This window comes from Plectropomus leopardus, chromosome 8 (genome assembly GCF_008729295.1).
Source record: "Plectropomus leopardus isolate mb chromosome 8, YSFRI_Pleo_2.0, whole genome shotgun sequence".
Lineage (NCBI taxonomy): Eukaryota > Metazoa > Chordata > Actinopteri > Perciformes > Serranidae > Plectropomus > Plectropomus leopardus.
The window spans coordinates 22160991-22180049 of NC_056470.1; the positions used below are offsets into that span (position 1 = coordinate 22160991).

General features: G+C 39.2%; 1 protein-coding gene across 2 annotated transcripts in view; it reads right to left on the reverse strand.

Moving 5' to 3' along the window:
- Positions 1-1847: 1847 nt before the first annotated feature.
- slc2a4rg (SLC2A4 regulator) overlaps positions 1848-19059 on the reverse strand; it is a 47523-nt gene continuing 30311 nt past the window's right edge. The window contains exons 3-9 of one of the 2 annotated variants that reach the window (XM_042491236.1): positions 18690-18790; positions 16477-16715; positions 11988-12088; positions 8127-8400; positions 6972-7112; positions 2797-2924; positions 1848-2190 (exon numbers count right to left, since the gene is read on the reverse strand). In XM_042491236.1, coding sequence (XP_042347170.1) covers positions 2079-2190; positions 2797-2924; positions 6972-7112; positions 8127-8400; positions 11988-12088; positions 16477-16715; positions 18690-18790 — 1096 coding nt within the window. In that variant the 3' untranslated portion in view covers positions 1848-2078. The remainder of the gene's footprint in view (positions 2191-2796; positions 2925-6971; positions 7113-8126; positions 8401-11987; positions 12089-16476; positions 16716-18689; positions 18791-19059) is intronic. The other variant, XM_042491238.1, reaches the window with a different exon arrangement.

Below are 19059 nucleotides of genomic sequence, written 5' to 3' on the forward strand. Positions count from 1 at the left end.
ACAGACAAGAGGCCGTGTGTCACAAATGAGAATGCTTCTAAAACCGAAATAACATCGGCATATCCTACGTCCTAACCGGAAAATGCTTCACTCCAAGTAAGGCCTACTTCAGAAAATCAAAACAGAACATGCTGTTTAAATGATCTGACTCAAATTCAGAATTTGTCATATTCGGAAAAATAGTGGAATATTAGTGTGCATGTAAACCTACTCACTGTATTTGTCTTTTGTAGGAACACTCCTGTGTAGCAGGAGAACATCTTTTCAAATATTTTTAGGGAAAAAAAATATCTGAGATTAAATTCTGTTAGGGTACCAATTGCATTTTTTCTTTCATTGTTCATTGTATCTTAGATTATTACAAGAAATGTAAATTGGGTAACTAAATGTTTTTTTTTAAAGGGTCCTTTTTTCATAGAATGGACAATATTGCAGATTTGTTTTTTGTTTTTCTCATACAGGTAAAAGGGAAACATAAAAAAATTCTAAAAATCTACCGCCTATATTTCACCTAAAGTTTGGAAAGGCAGGCCTGTCTTTTAAGATTACAGGCCTATTCTAAAAACTTGTAACTTTCAATTTAAAAAAAAAAAAAACAGCACGCTTCTCCTCACTTTCATATCAATCAGTATATAGTCGCCCACCCACACTGCTGCTCCGCACTGATTTGATTCTCACTTTTCATTTCCAAATGTTTAGAGTAAAAGATTATTCCAAACGATTAAACGCAACATCGACTAAAATAAAAACATAGGAACATGTCCTATGAAGTTTGGTATCTACAAATGTTGCAGTGCTGGTTAGTGACAGTTACCGTGAAGTCTAAAGATTGGGTAACCTCTCCATTTAAAATGGTAAGAAATGATTTTTTGGTTACAATCTCTTTGTTTTTCACCTACAAACACAATTAACATCAGTAAGTTAAAGTTTCAAAGGGCAGCAATCAATCATGTATCATTCATTGTGGTAAACAGTCTCTTTAAGAACATCTGCTATAAAAGGAAAAAAACTGAGCCTTTTTGCCTCAACTCGCCTTAATAACAATGACAACCACAAAGCAAGACCATAATAAATGCTGGAATCCTGCTGATTGCACAGTGCAACTGCTAGTTGCTTCAGCAAGTCAATGCTGAAAATAAACTCTATATAAGAAATAGATATCAGGTCTCTCAGGCATACGCTGTGGTTTCAGTGATACTCTAAAAGATGACTTATTTCTCCAAGGTGCATATCTCTAGGGTATAAGTAAAGAGAGGAACGAATATTTCAGATATTGTGTACATCTCTCAAAAATATTTTGGAAAGTCAAGGGCAAACTCTTGTACCACTTGTGTTTGAGGGTTTTGTGCATTTTTACAAAATTACAAGAAGAATAGCTGGCTGTGCTGAATGCTTAATGAACAGGTAGTAGATACTGAACAATATGCACCTCAACATAATGTCGATATCCAGTAAGGCTGCAGAAGACAGGGATGCTAGATTCAGGATTTAGCTTACACCTAAACTGTTGGTTGTAAGTGAACAGGCGTAGGTTTGAAGTCCCTTAATTAAACAGTGACAATGAACAGATATGCTACAGAGGTCTTACCGAGCAAATCTGGTGTTAACCCTTGAACCTCCAAAAAGTTTCATGATCCACCACATAAACAGTAGACTACATGATGCTCCTCAAATGAACAACAGAGTATACCAAAAAGCTTATCTGTAGTCTTTAAACATTGCCTTGAGTTGAGGCCGTGAAAAATGGCAAGAGAAAAACAAAGAAATCAAATTCCAATTTAAATGTTTTCCTTATTTGTGAATGAAAATGTTTCAGTCCTAGAAAAAAAGTCTGCAAACCTGCATAAAGTTGCACAGTTTTTTTTTTTGTTTTGTTTTTACCCACCAGTTTTATTTTCTCTTTGTGTTTGGAAATGGAAAAGAGAGAAGGTGAACCCCCTGCTGGGCTGGAGGAAGCAGCACTGAGAGCTCCGTGGTGGAGAAATCTCCCCTCGTCTCCTCAGTGGAAGAGTCCACCTACAGCTGTCACTCCGAGTGAGGAAGAGCTCATCTCACAATAAAGAAAGGGGGGGACTGGATTAGTCGGTGAATCTCTGACAGGCTTTTTTCCAGCGACAGGCTGTGCACCACATGTCTCTCTTCTCCATGCCGTACACCTTTCGGCACTTCTTCGCCTCCCCACGGGGTTTCCTTGGTAACAGCAGATGTGACAGCATAAGGACAAGCACACAGACATCCAGACGCCCACACGGGCATAAAAACACGTATATATGTGCAATGCGCTCAAAGGCACATGAATTTGTACATGCTCATGTAGGGGCAGGGTCGGACACACATACAAACAAGTCTTTCCTTTCAACAAGTCAATATAAATGTAATTCAATACAAGGAAAACATCTTTGAGGAGGATAACAATGTGATGCAATTGCTATTGCTCTTTTTTACGTGATCTGAAATCTGATGTGATATGATTCAGCACCATAAAGAGCAACTCAGGGTTCTGGCAGAGCTTCACGTACTTGTTGTGGCTGGGTCCTGCTATTTATAAAGCCACTCAAACAACAATGATAACCACAGGGGGAAAGCAACGAATATCAAGTGATCGTGAAATGGGGGACAAGGGAAGATAAAAGAATAAACAAAGATAAGGATAAAGGAAGATAAAATGTTTTATCTTAAACACCATCTCATAGTTGACAGTAGCTGGAGATGACAGTAGCCAAACCAGCCTCACTTTCTTGATATATTGAACCAACACACAGAACACAATCACACAGACAGTTGCCTGCTGCATACCTGGTTCCAGGTGTAGATTTCAGTGCCGGCGTTATTAAAGCATGGCTCTTGTTAACAGTGGCATGCGTGCTAGCTGCCGGCTGCCGCTTTTCACCTATGCTCACTGTCCGGATGTGAGTCACAGGCCCCTGCAAAAGTGGAAAGACAAACATTCTCAATATTGTACCATGTAGCACCCAATAATGTAATCATTTTCTAGAAATGTGATCAAATTTGCACTTAATTTGACTGAAATTGTTATAATAATGAATGATGTAATAGTTTAACCAATAATGTATTAAAATGTCATGACTGATATTGTAATAACATATTTTACAGATTATGTAGTATCTTATTACATTACGGGGAAAGTAATTCCTCAATGCAAAGTGATAAAAACTTTAACTTATCAGAAAATAAATAGCCAGAGGTGTAAAAAGTATCAAGAAATTAAGGTGTTATGAGTTTTTAAAAGAGTTGAAGCCTTTAAAACTAGAAAATATGTAATCCACTCTGGTGTAATGGATACTCATTGCACAATGGTCAATCAGCAAAAAAACATGACTGACCTGAAATGTATTATAACATCAGTAAAAATGTTACTATAATATCAGTCAGGACACACATCTACACACATCACACTGACGGGTTATAACTTGCCAACAGCTTCTCAGAGTCCAAGTTAAATTACTCATATTTCATACTTGATGCACTACAAAACAAATGCTGCATTTTAAGATACAAACTAACCATTTACAGTGTCAAATACAGTAGAATAATGACTAAAATATCAAACTACTTTCATTAACTAAACACACACACACACACACACACACACACACACACACACACACACACACACACACACACACACACACACACACACACACACACACACACACACACTATCTGTTTCTGTCTGCAGATTTGTGGTCCAGCATGCTCACATCATTACATCCAGACAAACACAGGATTTCCTGGATAAGCTGATTCTTCATTTCTTTGAACTATCGTCGTCATGTGTCACTGTGATTGGCCGGCTTTTGGAGTAACTACAACCGGGATGTGTCTTAATTAATCACAGCAATCTCTGATCTATATATAAATTCCTCCAACCTTTTTGCACTTTGCACTGCTGCACATACATGAACCAAAATAGCAGGTGAGTTTAGAGACATCCACACGGTCTGTGTGCTCAAGACATACCACTCTGCATGATTAAAACAGGGCCAAAGGGGTTAACAGCACAGAGACAGCCTTATTAACAGTTGTGAATGAATTTAAGATCAAGGTTGTTCGCCTTGGTCTTTTAAGTCTTAGTGCAGCTTTAAATACTGTTTGCAATTTTTTTCTCATACACTTCGGAAATGAGTTGGCCTCACTGCTGTCATCACTTTAGTACCTTACTGGCAGAAAATTCTTTATTGCCTCCGATTAGTAAGAGTCACAATAACACTTTGTGGAGCACAGCTGTACTGTGCGCAAAGACCCAGCCTACTCTCTCTCTGATTTGCTACTACTCTTTGCCTTTGTTGGTTGGGATGGTTAGGTTTAGCCAAGATAGGAGAGATTGGTTAGAGTTAGTGTAAGAGTGGTTCAGGAAGAGCAAATGTGTGCACTGTGCGACTTCTATAATCTTCTTATATCATGAAACAGGCACACGTTATCACAATTACATGGATGGCATCCAGCTGAAACAAACTGCATGAATACGCTGCATAAGTGTGTCTTAGATGTTAGCACACGCATGGCTCTGCAACACAACCGTGACAAGCGAGAGGAACTAGTAACCAAAGTGTACTCCAAGTAGGTGTCATCCTTGGTTCTTATCTCAAGGCTGTTCTGTGTCACTAAAAAAGTGTTATCAGAGTGCTGCTGCTCAGGCCAATGTTAAGCAATCAATCTGCGCCTTTATCACTAGCTGGCTGCACTATCCTGATGCAATCCTTTTTGGTCTGTTGAAAAAAGCCAGTTCAAAATCGATTCATATTAAATGTATCTGTACATGTTTTATCTACAACCAGGAGAGCTCACATTACATAAGATTTTGCTTGCCCCTGCAGAGGCTCCCTGTCAGTTTTATTATTGATTTTAAGACCCTTTTATTGGTTTGTAAATCTTTAAAAAGTTCTGTGCCCAAGGACATCTTATGTGCTTTTAAGAGAGAATATGTGGCCCCCAGATCCCTCAGGTCCTCTGACTGTCTCCTGGCTGTCCCATGAGCCCAGACTCTGATTCATGGCAATGCCGCTTCAGCCATTATGGCCCCAGCCTTTAAACAGCCACAAGACGCCCTGATGATATTAGAGAGTGCATTTTAAAGTTTTTACCTTAGTTGTTGTAGTTTGATTGTTTTAATACTTAATTCCTACTTTTTTTGAAATTTCTATTTAGTTGCATAATTCTTACACAAAGAGCTATGAGACATATATAACATAATGTTGGTCACTTTTAAAGTGTAACTTGGGGAAAAAACAATTTTTGAAATTAGTCCAGTATTGAGCGTGGCCGCTGCAGCTGGCAACCGCTACCCAGGCTGCAATGTAAACCTCCATGCATTGTTTTTATGTGCCCTTAGCATGATATATGTTATGCACTTTATGCACTGTGTGTGTGTGTGTGTGTGTGTTTATATATATTCTTCTTCTTCTTTGTTTAACCAGGCAAATGACTAATTGACATTTAAATTTTTTTTCAAGTGACGGCAGCAAAAACATCGGAACAATATTAAATACAAGCAGACAAATAAAACTATCACACATTACAAAGAGCAAGCACAGCGTCCAGTTAAAATGCAACACCGAACAGTCAAATATGTTAATATGTGCAATTTTCTATTTCAGTGAGAATCACAGTAGCAATCCTATTGACCAAGAGTGCTGGTTTCTCGATCTTTTGAAGCTGACTTCAATTCCCACATAGTGATCAGATCAGACAGTTTCAGGTCCTTCTGTAAGTTATTCCAAGTGGAGGGGGCAGCATTTTTAAAAGCTTATTTGCCAAGTTCTGTGCGAACCCTGGGGAACAACATCAAGAGAATACTGAGAGTGCAGGTCATGCTGATCTAGTTTTGTACACAAATAAGAAGCCCAAGAAGACTCCTACAAATAAAAACTAACCAATGCGAGAGTCTGCGGACGGACAGAGAATGCCATTTAGCAGCAGTGAACAGTGTACAGTGGTGTTGCCGTTTTCACTGCCAGTTGTAAAACGAAAAGCAAAATGGTACACAGTATCCAACTTCTTTAGGCACGATAATTATCGTGCATCCCTAATAGAGATGCATCTGTCTTTCTTTGCAGATCTTCTCTTTATAAATGCACGATAATTATCGTCCTGATAATGGGACTTATGATGTAATACCGATAATTCCGATTAGAGAATTTGATTTTCCAGTACGACACACACTGCATTATGCTGCACGTGACGTCAAACTGCTGCGCCTGCTAGATCAGTCAAAACATGTCATCACAGTCAGCAGCACGGTTTCCCACGGTTTTAACTCTTTCCCTGCCACTGATGAGATTTTCCATCTGATGTCTGATTCCTCCCAACTACCAACAAGCAGAACAATGTAAGAATATGCAGAGATCACAACAAAGCTGTTAGGCTTACTTAGGGGCTGTTCTGTAGCTGTGATGCTTCCTGACATTTTGGGGAATGTTCCACTCTATACTTCCACTATTACTCAAAAAGAATATTATTCTCGGCATTATTTTTGTACAATTCAAGTTGACAAAACAAAAAACAAAAAACAAAAAAATATATAAAAATGAAATTGATTTTGCTCTTGATAATAACTTTCTTTTACAAAAATGCGAATTTCCCAGCTTTTTGTCTGAAATGTCGTTTTCTTTATGAAAATGCTCAAATTATAATAATCTGTACTCACTACATCTCAGCCTTTCATACCGTCCAGTAATGAAAACCAAACAGAAAGAAATGATCGGTTATCAGTATCTTATCGGCCATAAGAAGCTGGAAATTATCGGTTATCGGTAGAAATAATCATTATCATGCATCACTAATCTCAATATAAAGAGAAGATGGTATGAAGAAGCAGGGAGAGAGAAAACAAAATGGGTGACATAAAAAGCTAAAAAAAAAAAAAAAAAAATTAAAAACGACGACAAGTAGAAACAGCAGGAGAGAGGTTAAAATTAAGATAAAAAGGCGTGAGACCAAGCCTCACTCACCGGGACGCCTTTGAAAATGACAGGAGGGGATTGCCACGACACACTGATGCCGTTCCCAGTCCCAATTCCAAGCCCGGTCCCATTACCACTGCCTAACCCAGCCAGCTCAGGACCCACTGGGATACTCACTGGAGCAGTGGCCTGGAACGTGGACAACCACCCGCCATAGCCAGGAGAGGACACGACAGAAAGGAGGAGGGACAGCAAAGGTGCAGACAGAGACGGACAGGAGGAGAATACAGAGAAAAGAGATCATATAATGAGCAGGGAAGGCACTTCTCCACCTCGACAGCTGAAATCTGACCAAGAACACAACTGCTTACCACAAAACTTTGGATTTTACATCAACAGAAAATGTGAGTTTTATAACTATAGATAAACAATACTGACAGGCACCTGTAGAACGTGGTAACAACACATAAGTTTGCAGTATTGAATTAAAGATGAGTGTATTTATAACAAGGGGTATTTGTAGTTTCAGTGCATATACATACTGTAAGTCTATTCTGAAGTGCATTTTGTGTTGTCATAGCAACTGCAAGTTCCATACAACCTCGAACCACGGCAGACTGAAGGAGTGAATTCAATATTCAGTACTGAAAGAGTTATACTTTAACCAAATGTGTTTTTCCAGCTGAAATCCTTTCAGTTTTACCTCCAAGGGCATATAAGTGAGAAGAGTGCACATGAATTTGTATAGTTAAGAGGAAGAAAAAGAAGAGGAAGGACGAGGAGCAGAAGAGGGAGGAGGCGCGGGTACCCAAAGTTGCTACAAAGCAGTTCAAATAAAGTGTTGCAAGCAGGAATTTGAGCACGATTGAATATCTTCTCTGACTTTCAAAAATATTCGGACTTCATTCTTCATGTGACCTTTTGTTAATATTTGCAATGTTTTTCTTTTTGTTCTGCTTTCTCTCCCTGAGATATACTCCCACACTGGTGTAGGAGTTCAGTAATTCGCTCTGACCTCAAAGCTTTTTTCCCACACTGATCTCAAAAACTGTATCTGCAGATTCCATATGATAGAAATCTCAAACTTTTTGGCTTTGTAACATACAAACTACTTGATGTTCTGTCCTGTGGCACTGCAGTGGCATCAATTTTTTGAAATCATATTAAGTAATGCGTGAGTCCAGTGTGTCTTGTGTGAATTACCTGGTAGGCGTGGTCAGTGCGAATGTGGCAGAGCGTGGAGGGAGCAGACTGACTAAGCAATGTCGGGGCGTGGCTCTGCGAGCCGTTCATACTGATGTGTTCGGAGTGAGGGACAGCGGTAAGCGGTGGAGGGAAGACGGGCGGAGGGCCAGCCGTGGTGGGGGATGTGGGTGTGAGGCTGGACAAGCCCTCCGTTAGGCTGTCCATGTTGACCTCAATCTCTGAGTAGTAAAAGTCCTCCTCTCCATCACTGTAGTCCGAGTCGCTGTTTCGCCTGCAGGACAGAAACATCGAGAAACTCTTTAGGATATCAGTACATTAAGGTTATTATAGCTCCATTTTAATTTTAGTTTCAGCTTTTATGTTATGATAAAAGGCATTAAACCCTTTACATTTTGAGCCACACAGCTTTTTAAGATTGCCTCTCTCATTTTGTTTCACAGCAGCAGCAGCTTCAAAACTCATCTTATCACATCTTTATGAAGGCGCTGCAGGTATATTCTCAAACTAAGTCTGTTTCTCCCTTTCATTCTAAATTCATAAATGTGGTGCCAGAAAATGCTTTATGGTATGTATCTGTTATGCTTCCACTTATTCCTCTCTCATCCGCAACCATTAATTTCATGGCTCCGGTCCATGATCACAAATGGGCATTCCTCTGAGGAGCATTAGCCTGAAGACTGTTGGCTGAGTAGACATATGAAATATTGCCATTGTAATAGAGTACAATATTTTCATTCTGTTAGATATTTCTGTGGAAATAAAGCAGAAAACATTGAAGTACACTAAAGAAATGCTAATCATGTTTATCCAATTTCCCAAAATTTCAATTGTATGATTTCTGTGTGTGGATGGTTTTAATCTTAGTTCCGCATTCAGTATCATATTGAAAAACATTTAAAAAATGCACCAACCAATTCAGCATATTTTTACATACTATGCACATGTATTTTATGTGTCGTTGTTGGTGGTGTCTTTTCAATGCTCTGTTTTGCTTAGCTATTTCCCCTAAGGGCAATAAAAGGTTTAATTCATTCAATGATTTCTTACCATAGACTGTAAACATTTAAACAATGCTGAGAAGAAGAAAATAATAAACATACTCTCAAAACATTAAAAGTACATTTTAAAATGCTGAGCTGGAATCCCATTCAAATCTGTCAGCACCAGCCTCTCAGACTTAAAGGTTTTTAAGTTATATTTTATCACTGCTGGACATCTGACCATCTGACTGTACCTCTGCTACATGACCACCGCTACTTTTGGTCATGTATCGTAAATATTGCAGCCAGTACTGTGTCCTAATGTACTGTTATTTGCTTTGCCTGCCCCTGGAATTGCCCCTCAGCGGGGTAAATAAAGTTGTTTTTTTTATTTAATTGAATTTAACAGTGGTGTGAAAGATTGCAATTTCCCTGCCTGTGACTTTCCATTTTAATAAAAAGCTACTGACATCTAGAAACACAAGCCCAGCCGTCAGTTATATGGGAAAAAAAGTGCAGGAGGCGGTTGCTCATCCCAGCAGCAGGGGGCAGTAAAAGCCAGTGTGCTGCAGGGGTCCTCAAACAAACAGGCTGGTGATGAAATGACAATAACTGTAGGAGGTTAAACTAATGCATGAAGTAACAGTGGGAGTCTGTCTGTCTCTACTTGCTTCTAGTGATATGAACATAAAATTATCAGAATTAGCATCACTTTCAAATCTTTGTGCAAACTGAAAGTTATTGCTGCTTCGTATTTCACTGAATGACAGATGTATCGTTTTAAATTGTCTCGAACCTACTTGCTGCATTGGGTCAAAAGCAGCAATGTAAACTAGTGCTGTACTGTTACGATGTGATACAATGGAACACATACATATATGATACAACGTGGTACCTCATACCTGTATATTGTATTCGGCCATCTTTTAAGCATCTGTGATATGAAAGTATCGGCTTCCTCATTGTTCAATATACCTCTAAGCACATGGCTCATATGTGAGGAAGAAGTGCTAATAAACAAGTTCAGCTCTGCTCAGATGTAAAGGCAGGCAGATGAACAGCATCCAAGCATTGACGTGTTAGATTTGTCACTTTTCTTGTCTTACCACATAATTTAAATCACAGAGTTTAACATGATTACCCCGAAGCCGTAGAGAAGTGATTACTTAAGTGACACCCACACAGTGGAGGTCTTTATCTGAGCGAAAACCAAAGCCTGCAGTTACAAAAACATGAATATGAAAACAAATAAAAACAAACTTTTAAATACTGTCGGTGTCACTAGGAACATCATCAGTGTGACTCATAAAGATCATCATACTGCCTGGTGGTGGTGATGTGGTGTGTTGTGTGTGTTGTGTGTGTGTGTGTGTGTGTGTGTGTGTGTGTGTGTGTGTGTGTGTGTGTGTGTGTGTGTGCATGCGCGCGTGTGTGTGTGTGGTGGTTAAGAGATGAGAACTGGGGCTGACGGCACAACAGAGCAGCATGCGAGACTTTAATCATACATGTATGGGGTCCATTATTTCATGTGATAACAATACAGTACAAGTAATACAATGTATTACTTAAAAAAGAAGCACTTAATTACTTTACTTAATTACTTTCTGTAGAAACTAATTGGTTTCATTACGCATGGCATTGCTTTTGCATTAGATCCCAACACTGTCTAGGACGCATTGTCAGATAATTGCAAGTTAACAAAACAAATTTAAACCTCACACTTGCCCAATACAACATCAACACAAATCCATATCCTAACAAGGAGGGACACCATTAGACAGACAGACTTAAATGAAGTTTATATGCCACGAAAGAGAGCTGACTGGTTTGCTCTGTGGATCATAATCAAATGTAGGTCACGAAATAGTATTTGGTGCTCATGAAAGATGGGAAACAACATGATAAGGCGAGTGGGAAATCCAAGCACTCCAAAATTATGCGAACGTGACGAAGGCCGGTGTCTATAATAAAGGCTTTTTAATGTAAATCCTCATTTTTCATGTTTGCATACTTTTCGAGTGCCTGGATTTCCCTCTTGCCTTATCCTGAAGTTTATATGCCGTTCACACATGTTTTTTCTTTTTAAGGGCCAAACACAATTAAATAAACTCGAGTCTCTTGCTCACCAAACCATGGCTTTATAGTGGAATAGTCCAGCTTGTTTGACCAGTTTATCACTTATTATATATCACAAAAAGTTTCTTAAATCATTTGCAACCTGTTCCTATTTAGAGTCAGCACAGACTACCTCAGCTAAAGAACCTATCTACAGGTGCTCTAGACAGTGTCACTGGTGTCAGCACGATTGATGACTTTTTTCCTATTCGCCTATTATGCAGATAGTTGAGGAACTTACTGAATAAAGGAACCCATAATGCCTTACATCACAGTCTTACATTGCGTAAAGTGTTAACCCCAAGACTGTCTACGAGGACCCTGACACAGCAAGCCAGCTGTCAGTCAATGATGGTCCATATGTGAGCATCAGCCAAATCAGCATCTTGATCTGTGAGAAGATGATCCGCTGGTGAATGAAATCACTCTGATTGGCAAATCAAAAGAAGCGGAAGTTAAGAAAGCAAGCAAGTCAATAAGGCCTATGTCCAAAATACAAGCAAGATAATTTTTTTTACCCACTGAACTCTTCAGCACAAACATAATTGTTTGTGTTATTGTCTGCTAGACCACGGTAAAGATGCTTTGCCCTTTGCAGTGTGCTAGCGAAGAGACATGACTCAAGTCTTTGATGTCAGTTTGGTGTGTGTCTGGGCCAAAAGAGATGTGAAGAATACAGCTAATTTGTGATCAAGAATCCCTGATGTATACGATAACTGAGCACTACATGTCATTGCTTTTCTTGTAATGACTTGTAACTTACCCCAGATGGACGGTGCGAATGTGTCGCTGGATCCCTGAGGAGGTGCTGAGGACCTTTTCACAGTTCTTCCACAAGCACTTGAACATCACCTTCATTGAGTTCTGAAAGAGACATTCAGCACAAAACCAAAATGAGTCAGAAAGAGCTAATTTAAACAAGTGTCACTACAAACACAACAGAGTGTGTTGTCATTACATCTATCTTTGGTTTATTTATTTAATCCTCTAATTAAAGCCCTTGGGTTGTGAATCATTTTCTCAACAATGGAAAAACATCAGCTGTCAGCCATGATAGAAACAGTGATGAAACTTAACACATTATCTGTAAAACACACTGATGAGTATTTCATGGGAAATGGAGGTCTATGCAGCCCGTATTGTCACGTCCCTCTGTGTGGATCTCATTGGCACCTTCTATACAAAGGCCTTCCAGGGAGATTGAGTGCCACGCTACAAGGGGCCAAACACTATACCTCATTAGAGAGCTATTAGAGCAGCAAGTCTATAAAAATAGAAACTTGATATATGACAAGTTCAGACACCTACAAAGTGAAAGGGAGAGAGAGAGAGAGCGACAGAAGAAGAGGGGACAATGAAACTATACCCTTTTCTGTCTACTTCACAGTATTTTCATGTTCCCTGACTGATCAATGAGCAGACTACATGTACTATTTTGATCTCTTCCTGCTGTCTGTGCATGTTATAAGTCGGGATGTTGGCTCGTCACTTTTTGGGTAAGATAGCAAAACTGAGAACTCGAAAATTGTCACTAACTTATTCTTTGCCTTAAACCCAAGATAAAACCCACAGGAGACTTCATGCCTGACTGCAACTTCAGACAGAGACCATATCATCGATTTTGTTGTGGTCACTGATTCACGAAGAAACCCTTCAAATTTTTGCAGATTTTCAAATAACTTTTACTTAAATACTAATAAATAAAACAATCATAATGTTTTACTGGAAAATATGTACAACTAAATAGTACTAAAATATATTGACATTTAGATGGACTAAACTGTGTCCAACAATAAAAATATACACAGTCTGGGAGGGTTTGTATTCTGATAACAAAGTAGTATTTTGCATCAATACATGCCCAGCTCAAAGGTCTTACAAGCCAGACTATCGGTTTCCATCTACATAGGTACGAGACAAATCACAGGAAAATATCAACAGTATATTCTGTATGCCTTCATACTTGTAGTGTATTATTCAGTCCAGTTTGCTGAATTTTCTAAAGCTTTAGAGATATGTGGTCGCATACTTTGCCACTCAGTCTAACTTCTCATTTTCATCAAACCAAAATAATGCATGATTTTTATTCTGCATTCTTACAATCTCAGTCTCAGAGCATGGGCTGGTAAGACAGTTATGGAGATGCCAAAACGCAAACTGGTGCGTCCTGCAAAACCAAGCCCATACAGGAGAATAACACAGTTTTTATTGAGTCCAGAAGATCAACCTTACCGGAAATAGTTTGGTGTTAGGATTGCAGCCCGGGGCTGCCCCTAATGTTTAAAACAACATTCAAGACCTCTCAAAAAAGTACAACTAAATATGAATACATGAGCACTCACTTCCTCAAAGGCACACCTGTGAAAACTACACTAACCTCTTTCTAACCTCTGATCATCAAAAGAAGCATTTTTAAATGTTCATCAGAATCAGAATCCAGTTTTATTGCCAAGTATATATACATATACAAGGAATTTGACTTGGTGTTTTGGTGCAAAACAATTAACATAAAGGAGGAACAAAAATACTAAATTTAAATAGAATAAGACATTAGATAAAAAATAAGGAAGCAATATAAAAATATAAAATGAAAAAATGTAAGATAATGAATACAAAATATATGTACAAAAGGTGCAATGGAGGGACTGTACAGTTGTGCAGAAGTTGAAGTGCAAATATCTTCAGTCTAAATAAAACAACCTACAGTATGCAGTGTAAACAGAGAAAGTTGATTTGATATCTGATCCTCTTCAAATCTGATGTTACATATACCCAGATAACTCCCCTTGACTCATAAGAAAGTCATAAGGAGATGAGTAGATACATGGAGTGGGTGTTTTTTAATATCAGTTCATTTTCCCTTTTGCCTATCAGGGGCTGGCAGCTGTCCGATGAGCAGGCAGGGACCTGCATCACTGCTAATGAAAGATAGTGGGTGTCTTCTCTCATTACCTTTCAACAGTCACTGGAGAAAGAAGGGCAAGAAAAGGCGGGATGGAGGGAGCAGGAAAGACCAAAAATGAGCAAGAGAAGAGTAGAACAGGTTTTCATCAATGGTTATGTTGGGTCTCTTCTACATTATTGCTACTTTCAACTGCACTGACTTCATTCTGTTCAACCTTAACATGCCATTTAAATGCTGAGGTGGTGCTGGCTATGTGCATGCCCCGTACCATGCTGTTTAAAACAACCCCCCTAATACAAATGACACAGCAAAGCTAGTCTTTCTTCCCACAAACAATCACAAATCACTTAATTCCCTAAGCGTTTTTCTTGCATCTTAACACTGTTACAGTAAGACTGGTGATTGCCATGTTTAATAATCCTCTTAATCCACTGCCTGCACAGAATCAAACAGCCTACAATCCAAGGGGCAGCTGCTCATAGAGGGGTTTAGACCTCTGGGGTTGGCATCAGCTATATTGCAACAAAAAGCTAGCCAGCAGGTTAACTCAAGTTTTATCCCTCTTCCACACAACTTGTGCGTCTATTCTCCACCCGGAGTCATCCTACTTCATTTCCTGTCTGCTTATCTATGGTATGGCATGACTCTCTGGCAGCATCGTCCTCTGTGTCTTTATGGTTTTATATATTCGGCAGCTCAATAATCTTCACTGCTGCCCCACTCCAGGGAGGTGGAATTGCAAACTCCCACATATTGTAAAGTAAATGAGCTCTCCTCTGTCACTGTATGGCCAGAGGAAATATTGAGATTCATTTCTCCTCTTGTTGCTACCATGAGCATCAGTTCTCCTCTCCTCTACACCCTCTGAGTCTCATTCTTATGCATCCCTTGAACCTTTTGTTACTTCCTGCTGTTCATCCCTCCCCACTCCTTTATCCTTACTAAACCTTCCCACCTCCCCCTCCTGAAAAGACTAAAAGGAGGATGTAAAGCTTCTTGACAGTAAAAACACTATGACATTCTGGACTGTTTCTATAGTAAAAGAAAATGACAGGGAAAGGAGTTAAAGGGAGAACATAATCCATCATCCGCACAAGCAGAGAGCGACAGGTCTTATGTCAGTGGCTGTTAAACTGCATTACATTTTCTGAATGTATCTAGCAGGTTTTCCAAGGTCTCTCACTGCTACTACTTTATAGAAACAACACATAAGAGTTGTTTCTCTATAACTGTAGCCCTAAGGCATTACTTAGTGTGCAATAATTTATTTTGTTTTAGGTTAAAAGTGGAATTGACAGCATTCTGGGGCTGCTGTGTCAACCACAAAACCACAGCAAAGTCAAGAAACTGTACTGACTATGGATGTCAACTTATTTCTTAGAATGTAATTTATCATCTAAGTGATATATAGTTAGTCTTAAGCAGGCCCCAAGGAGGTGTGCCATTCTTTGAAGCCAATTTTCATAATAGCCAAACAGTTTAATTGCACCATCATGTGATGCCCTGCGGCCTAAAAAGACTTTTTTTCCAAAGACTTACATGGTGAAAGAGTTTGTAAATCAGTGGATGCATTTTTTTTTTGAGTATCACAACCCCCAGGAAATGACTCGTTTCATTATTGGGATTCAATTCATTCAGTCTGTAAATATTTATAGAAGAGCTGCACAATCATTTTATCTCAATTCAAGTTAGCAGAGCGCTAAACCGGAAGATTAGTCACTTGACCACACTCTGCAGCACTCGGCCAGCACAGGTTTCTGATGCTCTAGTGCCAGTCATCCCCGGATCATACGGTTGATTTTGCCTGCAGCAGTTTAACCATTTGGCTTCATGCGCCACTGAGCAACTATCTTAGGAATGAACGGGGGCAGTGTTTAATGCTGTATCAAGTCCACATAATACAGCCATGGTCCTAAAGCTCACTTATACTCAATTTATGTACGAAAACAGATCTAACCTTGGAACAATCTATGCCCACATACTTCCATGTCTTTTATGTTGGCATAGACACATAAATTAGGTGGCATGAGAGCGCAGAGTCAAAAGTTTCTGACAACGACAAACATGGCAACAGTGGAGTCGTAATAATGTATCCTCCAATGGAGGCAGCATTGTATATGACGGTAGTCTGTGAGGATATTGAATATACAAATGATAACACAGGTGGGATCTCTCAGAAAAGGTGCAAAAATACAGATGACATGGATGCAGTGTACAGACAGAGGTCTCCATCCATGTCCATATCTAACGGTGCACATAATGAGCCCTTTTCATTTCCATCATTTCTGCTGTATTAATCAAAACATGTTGATCAAAATATAAAAGCAACCCAAACATTCATCTTTACCTTTCGCTTCCGAGGTATGGGGTCCTCAAACATGAAGTGCGTGCTCTCAGCGACATCCTCAATGACATCATCGCCCTGGGACGAGAGCATGAAGTTCTTGTTGTTGTCGTTAGAAAGCGGCGGGGACGGTGTGGAGGGCACTGATTGGTCGCTGGCATCCCAGCTCCAGTTGCCACTGGTCGAGCTGCTGTAGCTGTCTGATAGCACCTCTTTCCAAGCCCTGCTGGCTGGCTCTGGGACTGCAGATTACAGAATGCATACAGTTCAGATTAATGGCAAGACGTGGCTAAAAAGCGGATGTTTCATATCTGAAGACAGGTTAATGTGAATGTGAGTGTGAGTGTGCACTATTTTAAAGGCTTGAAATAAAAACAATGTTGGCAACATAAACAACATTTTAACTCTACAAGGTAAATGAAAATGCAGAATCTCTCAAGCCATAAACCATTTGAGCTTATTTGATGAATAAATTCTAATATCTTTAATATTTTATAGAATAAAGAAACTTTACTGTCCGAATATTTTTCATTTAGCTATACTGAACTCTTCCTATTAAGCCCAACACAGCTTTTATTTCCTGGAGACAGTACTATATTATTTCCCTAAGTCTTAGCCCACAAACCCTTTTGCTACCCTTTGACCTTTTGACCAGTTCATCCAATGACACTTGACCTTAAAGACGGGATAATCATGCCGGCTTGATGGGACTTTCACTGTGGTAAAACATGGGAAAAATAAAACCTAAAACCCAACATAGAGTAAAGCTTAATATTATGTATGTTGGGGATTTACAAATACCAACCAATAACTATTTTCTATTGGAATTTTAAGAGCTGAATTCAAGTTAATATGTTGCATAGATACATTTTTGTATGAGGATTACGGTTCATCGCATTACTAAAGCTCTGCAGTGAACCATGTTTCACCCCCATAAGAGACAAACAAATCCCACATCACAGCGTGGCCAATCTCATTTTAACTTTCAACTTATGAACTATGACCGTAACAACTTTCAATATCAAGCCACAAGGTTTTTTTTTTCATGGTGCTGGAAACTAGGCTACATAATGTACTGTTTCCTCTGTAAGTGTGGGCCACCAGGCCAAAAAAATTATTTTTTACATGCCAAAAATAACACCAAATATACCTATTTCAGGATTTCCCCTATCACTCTGCAGCAGTGCAGTGCAGTGAGTCCATAACTCGCAAGTTAGATATTCCTGCCATCAGCTAGCTAAGTACTTTGTAAAACATCAACGCTGCATTTCTTTCTGGAGGATAGAAACCAAAACATCAAATCAAAGAAATTTTAAATACAACATATTTTGTGTAATATTAGACTTGTTTGGGGAATTTTCTGAACATATTTTAAAAAATACCCAAAACAATCTACATTCAAAACTGTTCCAAAAAATTCAGTTAATTCGAAAGTATTTCCAGGCCTGGAACATAGTTTTTCTAATTTCATAACTTTTCCAGGATTTTCATCTCCATGGGAACCCTGTAAATTTGAGAATTTGGAGTTGTGGTAGAATTAGTGTTTAAATCAAAGATATCAACATCCTTACTTTGCTACACTTTGTGTCGTGTAAGCTTTTCAATAAGATTATCTCTCGGAGCCACAACATCCTCTGACAGGATCTGTGACTGCTAAATTCTACAATAAAAAATTACATTGCTATTGAGTTATTGTCGCCAGCTAGTACACTGGTATGAAACAGCATGATATGGGGAATCAACTGCTACATGTTGCCTTACTGAGAGCAAAAGGAGTAGCCTTGGTTTAATGCTGGCAGAAAAAAAGCAGATAGGACTTTGACCGTCTGGCAGGGTTGGCATGGTAATACTGGAAACAGCAAAAGGAGCTCTGACGTTAGGGTCATGGCTGAACAGTTGGCAGCAAATGCTGAGCTTGGGTAAGCATCTATGCATACAAAGATAAGGGAAGAGTGCTAATAACACTATAAAAAAGACTTCCTTCCATAAGATGAACACAGTAACACTTTAACGACTCAGCAAATCAGTCTGTGTGGGGGTAAACTAACACACCCAAGGTCCCCCTGCTTCACCTGACTGAGACTGAGTAACCTGCGACATGATGTACAGTGAATGACATACATTTGTTTAATGTGGTGGATGAGTCCTTATTTGATGGTTTCCTCTGCAAGTATGTTCAATGTAGAGTGCAGCTGATGCCAAGGCAGTAATGTTACCTGTGGCTGCAGAGGAAGGATAGAGCACCAAAGGGGATGTGGAGAGTGAGGTCAGGACGGTGGCAGCCATCACCTCCTTATCAGCGTGACCTGAGGGCTTCCTGCAAAACACACAAATATAGATTAACCACACAGGAAAAAAGTCAGGTGTAGATTACCACTGCTGTACTTGTCTCTACTTCACCTAGAGCCCAGGTAAGGTAAGTTTATATAGCACATTTCATACAAAGAAGAATTTCAAAGTGAAATTCATAAAAACACATAAATAACAAAAGAGTATAAAATGCAGAAAACGCATTAAAACACATTCCATAGAAAGTCAAATAGAAAGTGCAAGAGTCAGATTGCTATTATTAGCAGTGATTAAAGT